The sequence below is a fragment of the Micropterus dolomieu genome, linkage group LG04 (genome assembly GCF_021292245.1).
Source record: "Micropterus dolomieu isolate WLL.071019.BEF.003 ecotype Adirondacks linkage group LG04, ASM2129224v1, whole genome shotgun sequence".
NCBI classification, from domain to species: domain Eukaryota; kingdom Metazoa; phylum Chordata; class Actinopteri; order Centrarchiformes; family Centrarchidae; genus Micropterus; species Micropterus dolomieu.
In genome coordinates, this window is record NC_060153.1 from 22,944,725 (window position 1) to 22,961,871 (window position 17,147).

General features: G+C 44.5%; 1 protein-coding gene across 2 annotated transcripts in view; it reads left to right on the plus strand.

Moving 5' to 3' along the window:
* pkd1a (polycystic kidney disease 1a) overlaps positions 1 to 17,053 on the plus strand; it is a 71,832-nt gene extending 54,779 nt beyond the window's left edge. For both annotated transcript variants that reach the window (XM_046046659.1, XM_046046660.1), the window contains 14 exons: positions 3,426 to 3,640; positions 3,767 to 3,845; positions 3,941 to 4,056; positions 5,361 to 5,563; positions 6,414 to 6,608; positions 6,748 to 6,887; positions 7,393 to 7,523; positions 7,772 to 7,880; positions 8,024 to 8,134; positions 8,900 to 9,071; positions 9,202 to 9,492; positions 11,198 to 11,332; positions 12,664 to 12,993; positions 13,260 to 17,053. In XM_046046659.1, coding sequence (XP_045902615.1) covers positions 3,426 to 3,640; positions 3,767 to 3,845; positions 3,941 to 4,056; positions 5,361 to 5,563; positions 6,414 to 6,608; positions 6,748 to 6,887; positions 7,393 to 7,523; positions 7,772 to 7,880; positions 8,024 to 8,134; positions 8,900 to 9,071; positions 9,202 to 9,492; positions 11,198 to 11,332; positions 12,664 to 12,993; positions 13,260 to 14,312 — 3,280 coding nt within the window. In that variant the 3' untranslated portion in view covers positions 14,313 to 17,053. The remainder of the gene's footprint in view (positions 1 to 3,425; positions 3,641 to 3,766; positions 3,846 to 3,940; positions 4,057 to 5,360; positions 5,564 to 6,413; positions 6,609 to 6,747; positions 6,888 to 7,392; positions 7,524 to 7,771; positions 7,881 to 8,023; positions 8,135 to 8,899; positions 9,072 to 9,201; positions 9,493 to 11,197; positions 11,333 to 12,663; positions 12,994 to 13,259) is intronic.
* Positions 17,054 to 17,147: the final 94 nt, after the last annotated feature.

The following is a 17,147-nucleotide window of genomic DNA, read 5'->3' on the forward strand; positions in this document are numbered from 1 at the left end:
AGAACCTGACGGCACGACTAGGAGGAGAGCGCACGGGTGCCGGGTGCAGAAGGCAGGTCCAGACTGTAAAACCGGATAAAAGTGTGAGGGGTGGCCCAGCCAGCCGCATCACACAAATCCTGGAGTGACGCCCCTGCGAGGAAGGCCCTAGAAGCCGCCATGCCTCGAGTAGGGTGCGCCCTTACGGCCATAGGTGAAAGCAAACTGCGCACCTGATAGGCCGGGGAAATAGTCTGAACAATCCAGTTGCTGATGGTGTGTTTAGAAGCGGGGAGCCCAGCCTTGGGGGACCCGAAACACACCAGCAACTGGTCTGCTTTCCTCCACCGGGAAGACCTCAGAGTGTAAATACTCAGTGCTCTGACAGGGCAGAGCAGATGAAGTCTCCCGTCCTCCGCCGTCACATGAGGTGGGGGATGAAACGCCTGCAGCACCGTGGACCCTGCCAGTCTGGCCGGAACCTTAGGGACATAACCTGGACAAGGGTGCAGGATGGCCCTGACCCTCCCCGGGGCAAACTCCAGGCAAGTGCCTGGAGATCCCCCACCTCCTCAGAGAAGTGATAGCGAGGAGAAAGGTCATCTTAAGGGTCAGGTGCTTGGCCTCAGCCGACTGCAGGGGTTCGAAGGGGGCCTCAGCCAGCGCTTCGAGAACCACTGCCAGGTCCCAGGTGGGAACCCTGGAATGAGTCACGGGTCTCATCCTCCGGGCTCCACGGAGGAAGCGCACGACCAGCGGAAGCCTCCCCAAGGGCCCATCACTCAGAGGGGTGTGGAATGCTGCAATGGCAGCCACATATACTTTGAGCGTGGACGGGGAGAGGCCAGCGGAGAAACGGTGCTGGAGGAACTCCAGTATCACAATTACCGAGCAGGTAACTGGGTCCACCGCCAGTTCTCTGCACCAGGTGGTGAACACATTCCACTTTAGGCCGTACATCCTTCTCATGGACGGGGCTCTGGAGCTGAGCAGCGTTTCGACTGCTCCTGTCGTCAGACCTGCCTCTAAGAACTGCGCCCCCTCAGGGGCCAGACCCATAGCTGCCACAGGGCGGGTGAAAGATCTGGCCCTCCGCCTGGGACAGCAGGTCTCTCCTCAGAGGGACCTGCCAGGGCGGGCCCTCGAGGAGCGATATTAAATCCGAGAACCATACTCGTGCCGGCCAAAACGGGGCTACTAGTAGTAGGCTGACGCCGTCAGCCTACTACTAGTAGTACTACTACTGGCTGGGATTGTAAGCATCCTGAACCTGAATCTCCTCAGAGATTGGTTCAGGGACCGCAAATCCTCCGTCCTTCTTGGGGACCAGGAAGTATCGGCTGTAAAAGCCGGCTTCTCTGACTGGCAGGGAAATTAATTCTATTGCCCCTTTCTTCAGCAGAGAGCGGACTTCCTGTCCCAACACCTGGCTCTGTTCTGCGTGTACTGTACTCCCGACCATCCCGCAGAATCTGGGGGGGCGAACCCGGAACTGCAGCCTGTAGCCATCTACTACTGTGCAGAGGACCCATGGGGAAATGTTCGCGAGGCTTCGCCAAGCTTCCGCGACCTTCGCCAAGGGGAAGGCTGTGGCGTGGCGTCCGCGGTCCTGGAGTCTGACCGGCGGGGTAGATATCGATCAAATGCCTCTCCCTGAGTTTTGGCGTGCTGGAACCTGTTGACGACAGCATCCACTGCTTCGTCAAACAGGCCAGAAGGCGAGAGGGGCGCATCCAGGAGAAAAGCCCTCTCCTTCCCCTGGATGCCTGATAGGTTGAGCCACAGATGGCGCTCCGTAGCCACCAAAGCCACCATGGATCGGCCGATGGAACGGGCTGTTTCCTTGGTCACACAGAGAGCCAAGTCCGTCGCTCTACGGAGCTCCGTCAGGTCCTCCTCAGAGGGACCTCCCCCTACGTCACAGTCCCGAAGGAGATCGGCCTGGTATGCCTGCAAGACAGCCATCGTATGTAGGCTGGCACCAGCTCGACCCGCTGCCATGTAGGCCTTGCCCACCAAATCGGACGTCATCCGACACGGCTTGGTGGGGAGCGCCGGCGTCCAGAGGGATGAGGTGAGGTTGGGAGAGAGGTAGCTAGCCAGTGCCTCCTCCACTCGTGGCATCGCTCTGTAGCCGTGCTGTCTGATTCCCGTCACGTTGCCGTAGTCCAGCCGGGGGGACGTAGACAGCCGCACAGAGAAGGGTTTATTCCATGATCTACACAACTCGTTGTTCAGATCCGGAAAAAATGGTAGGGGCCGACGCGGGGGTGGCGCTCGGTGTTGCAGAAACCGCTCATCTAGTTTGCTGCCTGCCGATGGCTGCTGCACCGCCTGTGGCCAATCAATGTGCAGCTTGGCCACGGCCCGCGTCACCACTTCCAACAACTCCCCGTATCCTGGCGAGGGCTGATGACGTTCCGTTTCCTCTATGCTAAGCACAGACTCGCCCCTCGAGTGGGAGAAACCGAGAAACGGGCTCCCGATCGGGGACGAGGGGAGGAGGATTCCGCGGACGAGGACCGGAAAAAGGCCTCAGCCGTTCCGGCACCCTCGGCGATCTCGCATTGTGATCCCCAGGATCGGAGCCGCCGCGACGCCTCAGCGACCGCGGGGCCTGTGCCACGAGGGGAACGCATCCGACCATCCTCTAGGAAGAGAGCCGCTCAAGACCTCAGCACCCTCAGGGGCAGGGCCTCGCAATGGTCGCAGGCAGCCCCCTCGAGAGCCGCCTGAGCATGCGACATCCCCAGGCATGAGACGCACATCCCATGTGTATCACCTTCTGCGATGAAACGCTCACAAGGGAAGACACACTGTCGGAATCGCTTTGACATGATCTGCTGCTTCGTCTCGATGTCAGGTAGGAAAATGGAGTTTCCAAACATAGCCAGAGTGCCTGCTGAATAGAAAGAAGCTAATGTGTCCTATGTGCCGGCGTGCTTATATACCCCCTCCGGTTACGCCGTCACACACTACCGTTCTAGTAACACCAATAGGATTGTAGTAGTTTCATTCATAGTTCAGCCATGCCACGCCCAGGGGCGTTCCCATAGTGTCGTCACCGACACAGTTCGAGTTCCCTCGAAGGGGAACTGTAATTGCCAGCTGTCAAACGAATGAGGATAAGAGAGAATAGAAGAATAAAGAGCATCAAAACTAAAAGGAAAAGGGGAAAATAGTTTGTAATTTAGATGATTGTGGCCTGAAACAGACTGAAAAGATCAAAAGTATTTCTCTCTTGCCACAAAACAGCTATAAATCTAAAAGACATAATTATCTCAGCACTGAGTCTAATGTTATTACAACATCGTAATTGTTCACTGAGAAACGTGATTGTTTTGTTAGCTTTAAGAGAGATGGAGCAGAAACTCTGAAGACTATTAAAGTAACTGAACAATTTGCTGAAGTCTTACTGCATCAACATCTCTTGCTTTGTATTTCAGCGTGGAGAGTTGGGGCATGGCGGAGGAGGAAATGGAGGACAGGGATTGGCCGGAGCTGTTGAGTGATGTGTCTGTGGTGGGAGGGGCAGGGCATGGGGCAGGGCTGCCAAGGCTGAAGAGGGGTCAGGGGAGCCGCCACCTGGGCGTCGACATGACCTTTAACCCTGACGACGAGGAGGGAATTGACCAACGTAACAAATATTTCACCTCCTCAGGTAACCAAAGCAGGAAAGCTTTTAAATCATCAATTGCTCGATTTATTGAGTGCATTGAGCGGTTGGTTATATTTTTACACTGTCTTGGTCAGTGAAAGTATTGAAGTCCATACCTTTCATTAACAGACGAGGATCTGATCAAACACATCCTGACAGATGGACAGAACTTCTTTCCTCAGGCAGATGAAAGTGAGATGGCTGACCTGTAAGTTTAAATTTTTTTTTCTTTTATGAGCTTTACCTGAAACATATGTGGATTTGCCTGGGTCATTTTATTTCCATTGCCTGCATGTGTCTCAGGTCGAGCATTTTTGGAGATAAGACAGAGGTGATTCTCCTCCAGAAGCTGAATGATCCTCTTCCTCTAGAATCTGTGAGAAGAGACCCACCGAAAACTGCTTTCACCTCAAATACAGGTGTGTGTGTGTGTGTGTGTGTGTGTGTGTGTATGTAAGTTTGAATTGTCAGTCCAAATTCATTCAAAGTTCATTAACCTGACTAAATATGTGTATGCTCAGAGCAGGAATAGCCAAGCAGACACAAATTTTACTCAGTGATATTTTATTTTGCAGAACCATATAGGGATTTTATTTGTGTGAAATCCTTAATGCCTCCAGTAGCAATAAACGAAGAAGTAATGACAACATTCTAATATATTTATATTATATAAATAGGGATTAATCAATAGAAAAATAAAACCAAATTGCAGCAGGAAAAAAATATGTTGCTAGCAGACAAGCTAGTTCAGTGAAAACATATTATAAGGGTCATTTAGTACCACATTGCACACAAGTGCCCGTAATAAAGATGTATGGAAAGTGATTGAAACTAAATTAATGCAAGTTTTAGATTTGTTGTTTACACCCCATATAAATGAAAATGACAGCGGTGTAACATCCTGTCAAATGTTCAGAGCAAATGCAAATAATTATACATATTGTTTCGTACTGACCTTTAATATTTTGTACAATCACGTTTGGTGCCCTCTTAAATTGAACATTTTAATAAATAAATTTTATTCGTAAGTTTACCTCTAGAAGTAAAATACTTATAGCACATAAGTCTAGTTTCTCCTTGTGTTAGTGTTACTGCTACTTTGGTTCCAGATTATTTTAACAAACAAAATGACAAGAAGGTCCCAGTTGTCGATTTATAAATTGAATGCAGGTGCAAAAAAATCATTACATGAAATCTAAAATACCATCACAACAACAGGACTTAAAAGGCATCCTGAATGTGATTTTCCTCATAGATAAATGATCTGCAAACTGTACTGCTGCTGCTCTGCATGCAGGACATAAATCACCTCCTTTTATTTTAGGATGAGACTTGTAACTCTCATTAGGTAAAGAGCAATGTTTGATGACTACATTTGAAAAAGAAATGTGAGTAATGAGTAAGGCTGAGTTGCTTTTATTCAGTAATGAGCCCAGTGCTGGAGGTTGTGTATCTAGGCCATTATAGTTATATTTTGATGTGAAACCAGAATGTATGCATCGTGCACCTGCTTTTATTATCAGAAAAAAAAAAAAAAGATAAGTCGCATTTGTGCCCTGGGTCCAAAGTTTTTAAAATGCTAATTCTTTGCATTTAAGTAGTAAATACTGTGAATTAAAAAGGTATTTACTCTCAGGAGGTAACTTTCTTGCCTGATCATACTGCTTTGTTTTATCTTGTTCTTAATTACCCCACTCCCCAACTCGTCACCTCCCCTCTCCAGTTGTGACAGACGTGTGTCGTCCCAGACGGTTTCCTCCCTGGTGTGGACGTGCCGCCCTATGGGGCAGCTGGGCAGGGATCGCTCTGGCTAGTAGTGTTTCGATTTGGGCGGGCCTTGGGTTCAGTCAAAAGGTGGCCATGATGTGGCTCATCTCCTGTTTTGCCAGTTTCCTGTGCTCCTTCCTGATGTTGGAGCCGATTAAGGTACGCACACATTTATTCTCAAAGATGCTACAATATCTTACCACATATTCTTTTCTGAATTCACCTTCTTTTCTTTTCTTTTTTTAAAGCTGCACTAAACAATATTTTATATTAACAATGAATCAAATGACTATGTTTCATTTTAAAGATATTGCTTGTAGTGAACCCCCAGAGAATTTTCACCAGACTTTCAGCTCATTGTTTTATTTTTGACGCCTGCAACTTCAATGTTTTGGCCTTCACCTCTCTCATTAATGCATTTTTTTGGCCGCAACAGGCAGCTGTTTTCAGGAAACAAGCTGTCCTCACTTGTACTCCAGTTGGCAGACTGACAAAGTTAGCAACTAGCTGGTGAACATAGTGGAGCGTTTTGCGGCTAAAGAGACAGATATTTCCCTCATTTGTTGATGGAAACCCAAAACAGGGCTAAAAGTAGAGTTAATATTGGACTTGACCAAAAACACATTTCCAAATAAATGCTGATGTATCTGCTAGATGCGTAAATTTACAACACTGACACTTAAGTTCATCATATTATGGTGTACTTACCGCTTGTTTCGCTGACCCCTTGTGGCCAAAAAAATAAATCAATTGACACAGGTTTAAATATTCATCCTGCCATTTTTGTACCCTTGAAACACTTGATGAATTAAAAATGTCTTCAAGCTGGAATTCTGTACATATCCTGCACAGATCCAAATGTTCCTTGGGCTAAATTCCTGTTTGGCTGTGGTCATGTTAAAGGTTTTCCTATTTTCATTTCAGCTGATCAGTGTGAATAGCACAATCAATTTTGGATTGAGCAAATTCATTGAACAGCTGCGTTGCTCCCTTGCCCTCTGTCCCATAGGTGTTTTGTGAGGCAGTTTACTATGCAGTGTGTGTGCTTCGCCTGCGTCCAGAGGACCAGGATGTGCTGGTAGAGTTTCCCCGTGTGGAGAGAGTGGTCCAACGGGTCCCCCGGGTGAGACCACCACAAGGCTTTGCTCTGTCTCAGGCTCAACACCAGGCCCGCAAGGTCCACATGCTGCACACCATGCTGAAGGTGAGTCAGAAAAAGATAGACGGTTAGAGAGCTGATGCTAGAAAATGTCTTTATACCTTTACTGTGTGTGTGTGTATTTGTGTGTGTGTGTGCGCGTGTGTCTTGTTTGTTAACAGAAATTGTTGGTTCTCATTTTCAGAATTTCCTGGTTTACATGTTTTTCCTGTTGGTGGTTTTGCTTCTCAACTACTCTGACTCAGCCAAAGACACACACAGCCTGAGACTGCGTACTCAGCTGCAGCGAGCACTACACACTCCTGAGTACCACAACATCAGCAGGTACACACGCACACATACACAACAGGTACAACTTGAGCATATCTGAAGATATTGTGGTAGTCCAATCAAAAAATGTGATATTTTTATTATTAGAGCTTTTTTATTGGCTACTTCGCTGAGAATAACATCTCATTTTCAAGGGTGACCTCCTACTTATCTTTATGTAAGTTTTGCTGAAACACAGTGTGTGAAGTCATAAAAAAAAAGGGATTCCTGAGCTACTCAAATGACCGAGGGTCAGTTTTCACTCGTCTGTGCTCTTGAGACTTGACCTGGATGTGTTATTGTATTCAAACCAAAAGAGAATGAGAGTGGAAAAACTTGGCTCAAGCAAACCATGTCTATAAATCTTGTTTATTTAAAGCAAAGGAGGTCGAGAGTGTGTCTTAGTCAACTGCACAGTCATCCTGTGTGTCTTTCAGAAAGTGTTGATCCTGAACTAATGTGGCATGTGACAAACACACAATGTATATATTTTCAAATCCTCTACTTCTTTTTCTTTTAGCCGAGATGACGTTCTCATGTGGCTGAACAAGTCTCTGTTGCCACGGCTACTGGATGACTCCGCCCTCTTGAGAGACACAGGAAGTGTGTTACTCGGCACACTGAGGCTCCGTCAAATCCGTGACACTCGGGGTGAGATTGAAATGCGGTCCCTGTCTGACCTATTTAATATTTAAATAAACTGAGGTTCTGACCTTACAAACTTACTGAGTCTGTACACATGAAAAATATATATTTTAAGAACTTCTCTCTTTCTTTCTTTAAATTATATTGAGTCAACTCCATAACATTTTCAATGTTTAGCATCACAGGTACTCCGGCAGACATTATTATTACTGTACCATTTCTGATCTTGTTGAAACTTTACTGTCTCTTCCCAGTTGCAGGTGATTCCAGGGTAGGAGACAGTGTTTGGGGAAAGAGCTGGGATACATCTCTAACTGAAGACAAAGAGAATTTTGCTGCTTTCGGAGCCAGCGATAAAAACTGGTAAGGAAATGACTGAAAACCCTCCGTAAACAAGGCTTGCGTTAAGTTAACTTGCAGGCCGGATTCTGTATCTAATAAACATCTGGTCTTCTTTAAGTGTTGTTTTTTTCCTTCTCTGTGTCTCCTCCCATTCTTCTTTCCAGGGTGTGGAGGTCAGTTCAGATGGGAGATGTTGTCCACCAGCTGAACAGAAGCCTGGAGGAGGCCTCTTCTTCCTTACAGCAGCTGCAGCAGCTGCATTGGCTCGACTACAGGTAGCGAAGACAGGACTGGAAATACTAGAAAAAACTTAGCATTTTAGGTTTCACTCCAACATCCTAGTACATTGCCAGATATTAAATACACAGGTCAAGGCAATAAAATCTATAAAAACTGATTTATGTAAGTAATTTTTTTTTCTGCTTTAAAGTAGAGTTTGCTCACTGTTCTCACTGGCAAGGTTGTTCCAAAGTCGAGGGGCCAGATGTAAGGGAGTAGAAATCAGACTCAATGTGCAGACAGTTTCACAATGATGAATACAAAAGATATAATGGGATAAATATAACGGAAGAAAACAGAGCCTTGCCTTCTCGTGGCTTTATAAATCTGGAGGGGAGTTTGATTGTCCCTGAAGTGCTATGTGTCTTACAAACTGCAGTCAGTGAAACACTCGCACATGTAAACATCAAACATTAAATTAAAACATAGAAAATAATCCAGTAAAGATGGGTTAGGAATGTGGGCTGGCTTTCGACAATTGTTCTGAGAATAATAACTGATGGCATAAACAAAACTTTAATCCGGTTAATACCACACTTGGTATTAGGTTGAAAATATTGAGGGGGGAACAACTTAAGGTCAATAAAACGTGGGTGGCGGAGTTAGTGCTTTTTATCTCTCATATTAAATAAAACTTAATGTGATGGAAACACCCAACTTACAGAAAATATTAAAGTTGGTCCAAAAACAGAGAGAGAAGTTACTCCTTATCTTATTGTAGTCCATTAAGTGTGTTTTTGTTTGTGTGTGTGTGTTTGTAGGACCCGCGCTGTGTTTGTGGAGTTCTCGCTGTACAACATCAACACAAACCTCCTGGCTGTCTTCTCCTTCCTGTTTGAGTTTCCAGTTTCGGAGCATGCCCAGTCCAGCCTTGACCTCCTTGTCACCACTCTGTGGCCACTCACAGGACTGGACCTGCAGCTCCTTCTAATGGTAACCACTGGCCACCCAATAATAACAAATACCACCAAGCTACACATGAATCCTTTCTCCTGTCCTTGACTGTTTTTTGTTATTTTGGTGACACACCTTGACTTAACGTTGTGGTTTTCCTGTTTTCTAGGTGGTCCTCCTTGCCCTGGTGTTGTATTTCCTGGTGCGGGGGATCATGGGCTTCCTCAGAGAAGGCTACACATACTTGCTGTCAGCCTGGAGGTTCCTGGGTATCTGCAAACTGGGTCTGGCAGCGTCCGTGTGTGGGATGCACCTGAGCCGCTGCACCATGGCCACGCAGCAGTGGGCGTCATACCTGAAGCACCCGCAGGACACCTTCACAGACTTCTACCCCCTGGCCAGACAGAGTCAGATATATACAGTCATGTCTGCCCTGCTGTTGTTCATACTGGTGCTCAAGGTAAGAGAGAAAGGCCAAGGAAATGTAAGCATATTAGGAAATAAATCTTGGTATTATTTTTGTAGTTTTGGCCATCAGCCCTTTTATCAAGTTAAAAGTGCTGTGTGGAGTTTTCCTAAAAACAAACAAAATTTGTTAACATTCATTGTTACTCACCAAAACACCCCTGTTATACTGAATGATATTTTAGTGCAGTAAAACACATTTAAAAAATGATCATCTGCATCATTCCTGATTAAATGTGCAAAGGTAACACTCAAAATCATTTAAATTAAAGTAAATGTTTTTACTTTTTTAATAACCAGATTTATTTGGCCGATAAAACAGAGGTGAACTATGAGAAGCCGTCTAGGCCAAAATTTAATATTTCGCTTGCACATACATAAATACTGTTATTTGTAAGTATGTATGTGTGAGTTACAGTATAAATATATATCCAAGGGGTGGGAAGATGGGATCCCTAGTACAGTAGTTAATGCTCTTGTCTTTAGTATGGGAGACCTGGGATCAATTCCCTCTCAGTGCATCTGTCATTGCAGCAGGTCTAGGGATTATGGGCATATGATAACATTCTTTTAATTTTGGGGGGGATAAAAGTGACTACCAAATGAGTAAATGTACATGGAAGAGGAAAGTTTTTGTCCATTTGATAAGTAGGTGAAACAATGTTATCTAAATATGATTCTTATCCCTGTGTGATTGCCAAATAATAATGTTGTTCGGGGTCTATATTTTCAGATGAATGTTACCTAAGCTGTACCCTTGTATGGAGACCTAACGATATTAACAGGTCATGCTGTCGGTCAGCCCCTCAGCTCCACAGGAGCTGCTGCTGAGTTTATTAACCCTGACAAGAGGGAAATGCTGCATTTTCTCTTCTAGAAAGAGTAACTTTAACTCCTGTGTCAGATCACTGTAGTGAGGGAGGAGAATCTGCCAGCACTGACTGGGAGCTGATCAAGTAAAAGTTAAATCAGTAAATTAATATATATAATGTGTTGACAGCAAAACAAGTGAAGGTTATTAAACTCTGGATTAACCCTATTCAAGTGTATGTTTGAGTGGTGCAGTGGCAGAATAGTTGTTTTTCATGCAGTAGGTTCCCAGTTCAAATCCCAGTCATGACCAGTTGCTTTATGTTTTTGGCAGGGTATAATATAAAATAATAATATGACAATTCCAAATGAGCAGATTCTTCCCCCTCACTACAGGGGGCTAAGTTGGTCTTTTTTGAACAGAAACTGCAGTATTTCCCTCTTCTCAGGGTTAACAAACTCAGCAGCAGCTCCTGTGGAGCTGAGAGACAGCACCACCCCAACCCACCAACCCTTGTAATTTCCGTTTTTAAAGATTTACATCTTCAAGAGGAATAAATGGGCTTGGAACTGAGCGCCACAGAGAGGGTAGGGAATTCGAGTTAAGAGATTGCAGAACACGCTGCACGTTTTGGTCTTTTCATGGGATTTGATGACAATAAGGAAAATATAGAATAACGCCAGCCTTATCCTTATAAAGACTGACAAAAGCATTTGCTAAATAAATATTACTTAAAGACAACAATGTTATAACAGCTAGAAGGGATGGCCGAAACTATAACATATTGGAATTATAAACATGTTCATTTAACACTAAGAGAACATCATTTTTGTTATATTTTTATGTGGTTCTAACACTTTTTTTCCTCGCTCTCTCTCTGATCACCCAGGCATCCCACCAGTTGCGGTTTCTCAGAGAGTGGGCCGTGTTCGGCAGAGCTCTGCGGCGCTCAGTCTGGGAGCTGCTGGGCGTCGCTCTGGCATTACTGCTGTTGATGCTGGCTTACTCACACACAGGACACCTGGTCAGACTTTTTCTCACATCTGTTGCTCTCTTGCTGAACCTATCCCCCACACACACAGGCAAAACATAATGTAAACCTGTACATAATACACTTTATTAAATACAAGTACATAACCTTGTCCACCCACATGTTTGTTCACCTTTCATGCACGGGTTTGTTTAATCTGTTCAGAAATGTTTCATTGCAATGGCCTCCTTCCACTTTCTTTTCAATGCCAGTAGGTAATGCCATTAAACTCTACTTAAGCTTAATTTTTTCATTGACTGCATAACACAGCTTCATCTTCATGGCAAAGAGTAGTCTAGACCTACGCCACATTAAAAGTGCACTGAGATTCTGTTGTGAATTTGTGCTATATTAATTAAATTGAATTGAATTAGAAGCTTTACTGAAAGGTAAAGAAGAAGCGACAACATTTATTTAATACTTGCCCGAGTCATTTAGAGTTTACAATGTATAATTCTTAGCTGTGTATAAAGTAACACAATGTTATCTTATCCTTTATTTCGATATAACCTTTATTTAACCATTATGTTCCAGAGATATAATCTGTCTGACATCCTTGCAAAAATGAAAGTATGCTTATGTAACATGAACTAACAAGTGGAGGAAAAACAGAAAAGGCATTGAAACACATAATAATTTAATGAATAATAATGGTACATGATGAATAATGACACATAATAATGAATTACGTTCTTCAACAAAGAACCTAAAAACTACTATTGTGTCACTGGTGAGCTCTTAGTCTTCTCCAGAGAGTATAATATTTTTTGGAGTGCCTTAATTACTTTTGGTCATTAGTGATGGGTATTTTAAGCATGAAAGTGTAAAACCTGGTTTCAAAAAGTAGCCTTAATCCATTAGTCCACATCTGTACCTATTTCCAAATACAACTTTCCAAAATTCAGTATTCCCCAAAAACAAATACTGAGCTTTACAATATAGCGCCATCATCAGGTCAAAATGTCACTTTGTCCAAAGTCGCTAAATGCACTGTAATGAAAAATACCTGCAAAACTAATGACATTCCCATTAACCTCAGCTGTACTTTTTGTTTATTGCTAATTATCAGATATTAGCACATTAACACGCTAAGATAGTAAACATCAAAATGTCATTGTGAGCATGTTAGCATGCTGAAAGAACCTCACAGAGCTGCTAGCATGTCTGGAGACTCTTTAGTAGTGTCTTTTTGAGCAAATGTTTCATTACTACAGCACAGGGGTGTGGGGGGGATATATGTACCATTCTTTATGCCATTTATATATGTTTATATAGGCAATAACATATCATTTTACCCTTTTCTTCTTCTGTCACCATCCCTCTAGCTCTTCTACTCTGTATTGGACAGCTATGGCAGCGTGAGCTCTGCCTGCTTGTCTTTGCTGGGTGCTGCTGCCGGACGTGGTCTGCGGTCATGGCATCCTAGCTGGATGACCACTGGCCCTTCTAGCACCCTCTCCTTGCTGGTGTTCCACGCCAGCTTCGCCGTTCTACGGCTGGTGTTGCTATGGTTGGTTACTTCTGTGTTACTGAGGAACTACCGTCGCGCACGAGCAGAGCTGTACCGTCCAGCTGTGGATCTCCAAGACTACGAGATGGTCGAGCTGTTTCTCAGACGACTCAAAATGTGGATGGGACTTAGCAGGACCAAGGAGGTACATTTCCTGTTTAACATCTACAGCTGATGTGGCAATTTCCAGGAATCTTTCAGGGACGAAACACAATAGTTAAACCTATTATATTAAGTAGGTCATTATATAAGATTTTAGAGATTTAATAGGGACAAAATATGAAAAGATTAATGATACTCCATTAGTGGCACCTAATGGACTGACTAGTAAGATTTAGAGAAACATACATTAGTCCTAACACTTTTCCTCTTATCCTCCATCTTCTCTTTTTCCCTCTTTCGTCCTTTTAGTTTCGTCACAAGGTGCGTTTTGAGGGCATGGAGATGCCACCCTCCCGTTCGTCCTCCACCAGCGACTGTAAGTCCCTGTGCTTGCCACCTTTGGACGGTCCTGATTCCCCTCCTACCCCAGACAGCGTTGATGCAGGTTCTGAGGCCTCGTGGCGCCCGGCCTCCTCCAGCCCCTGTAGCCTGACAGAAGCCCCGGGGATCGGCCTGGGACTCGGCCTGGGCCTGGGTTTGGGGCTCGGCCCAGGAGTGGTGATGGGAAGTACCAGCTGGAGGGAGAGAGCAGAGACCGAAGCCTCTCTGAGGAGGCTCCTCCCCACCCTGGACGCCCTGCTGCAACAGCTTGACCGTGTCACCATGGCAACAGAGGATCTGTACCACATCGAGTGTAGACTGGAGCGAGCTCAGAGGAAAAGGAGGCGGAGAGGGAGAGAGAGAGGAGGTGGGGGCCAGGGAGGGAGGAGCAAGTCAGGGCAGAGAGGGAAGGGGGAGGACAAGGACTCTGCTGGATGGAGAGAACGAAAGAGTGGCAAAGAAAAACACAAAGGGAGCAAAAAGGGGGAAAAGACAGATAAGAGTGAACTTCCGAAGGACTGTGGAAACACCAGAAAGACTCCAGTAGTCACACCTGTTCCCTTCTTAAAGCCCAGACCAGCCTCTGCCACTACTCATACTCCTCAGTCATCAGCCAAACCTTCAGCCAGTGCACCCCCTCCTACACCAGTCACCGATAAATCTGCCTCTGACCCCTCCTGTATCCCCATCTCATCGGCTAACACTCCCTCTTCCCATGTCTCACTGCCTAAAACTCCCACTGCACCTCAATGTACCCCTGCACAAATCCCTTCCTTGCCATCTACCCCTGCCCCTGCAACCATTAGCCGGGACTGGGACCCCCCCACAGAGAGAGAGGCCCTCCCCTCCTCCAGCCTGTTCAACCACCCAGCTCACACTACCACCATTCCTACACGCAAGCGAAAACGCAAACCCCCACCCCTCAAAAACAAGGTGCACCCCAACCTAGACAGGCACGGCCCTGGACACCCCAAATCCTGAGGAATCATAGATGGATGAACAGAAGTGAAAGGTGGAGCAAAAGAATGCAAGACTAAATGTCAGGTTAAGGACGAGAGGAGGACGGGGGCAGCAGGTTTTGTCCCCAGGTGCCCCCTCGCTAAACCCTGAAAAAGGAGGGAAAATAGTGGACGGGACGGTAATAGGATGAAGCACAGGAGGGAAACAAGAAGAATCTCAGAAACGAGCAGTTTGAGGTATTGAAAGATGAAAGATGAACAGAAAGCATTAAAATAAGACTTTACAGGTTTATAAAGCAGTGATCCGTCCAAAAGTCCCTGCTCAGTTCTCTCAGAAACAAGGTGCAGGTCACCAGATGCTAACTGAGCTGGGTTTAGTCAGCTAAGTAAAGTCATTTCCCCCGGACTAAAACTGACCCCTGATCCCACGTGACCCTGGAGGTCACATGGGATCACTGACAGGAGCACATAAGCGTGCTCACCTGAGGACATAACGAACTGAAAGCAGACAATGCAGTTAGTCTTTTTGTGTATCAGAAAATTGGGTTGATTTCTCAGTTATGATGTCTGTCTACATATTTTTATATTTCGGTCACCATGGGTACTTTGGGCCTGTCTGAAAATAGTCATGTTTTATGAACCCAAATTTGCATGCAGGCACACACAGATACATGCACATGCAGGTACACACATGCATACAAATAACACTGTAGGCACAGACAATTGGAGAGTGCTGAACATTTCAGAGGTATGAGAGAAAACAAAATGATACACACGCGCACACACACACACACACACACACACACACACACACACGGTTGTTGGGATCCCAGCAGCCAGTTCTTCAGGGTGCAGATACAACCATCCTCTCTACTGGTCAAGTGTGGAGAAATTAAAAAATAAAGGGAAGCCACACGTAGCGACAAGAACGAAGTGTAGCAAGTGTGAGCAGAACAACGCAGACCAAAGTAGCGTTTACAAGAGGGAAAGAAGAAGACGCCTACGACGATGCTCAGTGGAGACGTTTGGTTGTAGGTAAAAGATGAGGAAACAAGAAGGATTTGGAGTACTGAACATTTACACACGTTTTCCCATCATAAAGCTATAATGTCTGATTATCTTTTAAAAATGTTTATTCCTGTGTTGTGTTCAATATGGTTGTGATTTAAAAGCACTTTTGTTCTGATGTAGACTGTTTTTTTTTTTGTTTGTTTTTTGTGGAGGCATGGTGTAAAGTAATAAGCTTGGTGTCGAAACCAATAGAGAAAGCTTCACTCATACTGTATCTTAACTATAAACGTTGCCAAAGCTTTTGCATCATTTATGCATTCTGAGTTTTACCATGCCAAGTAATTCATTCATTTTGTACTTTGCACTTTATTTCCAAATTGAGCTGATATTCAATGCCGTATTTAACTCTCGTGTCAAGTTTTCATTTTGTATGTTAGCAGCTACATTATAGAAATGTCCTAGTAAGTATTATCAAGGTGTTGAAGCCATGGCTAGCTGTTGTGTTTGTACTTTTGTCTGCTCTTGGTAGTGTTGTTAACTTTCCTGTTTTTTATGTGTTATTTTTGATCAACATACAAACTTCCTGTGTCCAGTGGGCAGATCTCAGGGAACCCACCCTTTTCCCCAAAACCTGGAAAGACAAAACCAAAACTGGGGACAAAGACGGTGTTTTCAACAATCTAAATTATATTTTGTGGTTAAAGTTAGGGTAGGCAACGCTAGGCAAACTAGCTAGTTTTTGAAAGTATCCAACTGAAAAAATCCCACCCCCTCCTTTCAAAGCCACTCCACCAAATAACATTTTCATGCACAGTTAGTGCACAGGCAGAGCGCGTGCAAGAATAATTGCGATGTAATGATTGGCTGTGCTTATTTAAGTCCTGCGACAGCCACATATTCTAGATTTTTTTAAATTTTGTGTTAGAGCATTTGATTTATTGATTGCTGTCAGGATGAAATAAATTGCCTACCCCAGCTTTAAATCATGCCACTGACACTGACTTTCAGCCTGTTTTTGACTTCCTCTCCTTTGTTCTCTCAGCCAAACACAGGTAAGTTCTGTGTCAGCGCCCTGTTTTAATGGCTTTTTAAAAGATGATGAAAAAAGGGCCAATAGCGACAAGCATACCCCACCGTTACACAGCATGAAACAAAATGCTAAGACCCTAAATTATTTTATTTTGAAACATTATCTCACTTTTTTCCTGCCCTGTAAGTTGCATAAGAACTCACAAGTTTCATGATCTCACAAAAAGCAAGATCCCACTTCAACTGCTTGTGTATATTTCTGTATATATTGGTGCTTTGTGGTGTATATATTTTTGCTTTTCATGATCAGTATTGTTTATGTGCTGCAGTGGCATATGCATAGGTCAAGCACTGGTGTTGCAAACCCCAAAGTTTTACATTTCCCCAGACTAACTGAAGCACTACAGCCAAAGCTATTAATTTAATATAAATCTTTGTTCACAATACGCCAATTACAAAACCACAGGAAGCTCAGCAGTCAACCGTTCCGCTGGCCTTCATATTCCTGCTCTGTGTACAGTGTGTAGCAAGATAGTGGCAAAGCCCACCTACTTGTCTTCCAGCTTGTCTTTGCATTGTATGAAGCATTTTGTTTTTAAACTGTGTTACAAATTTGTCTTCTTTGTATTGCGTATCTGTATTTTGCAGTTGTAGCACTTCTCATGCTTTTGCACTTGACAAAGTCGAATAAAGAGTTTGACAGCTGAACTGTGCATAACAAAATTGTTTTGTGGTTGAATGCTTCAAATATATATTAGTTATTGTTTACGGTCTGCAATCAAGCAGATACTCAAAGAGAACAAATCCAAATTACAAA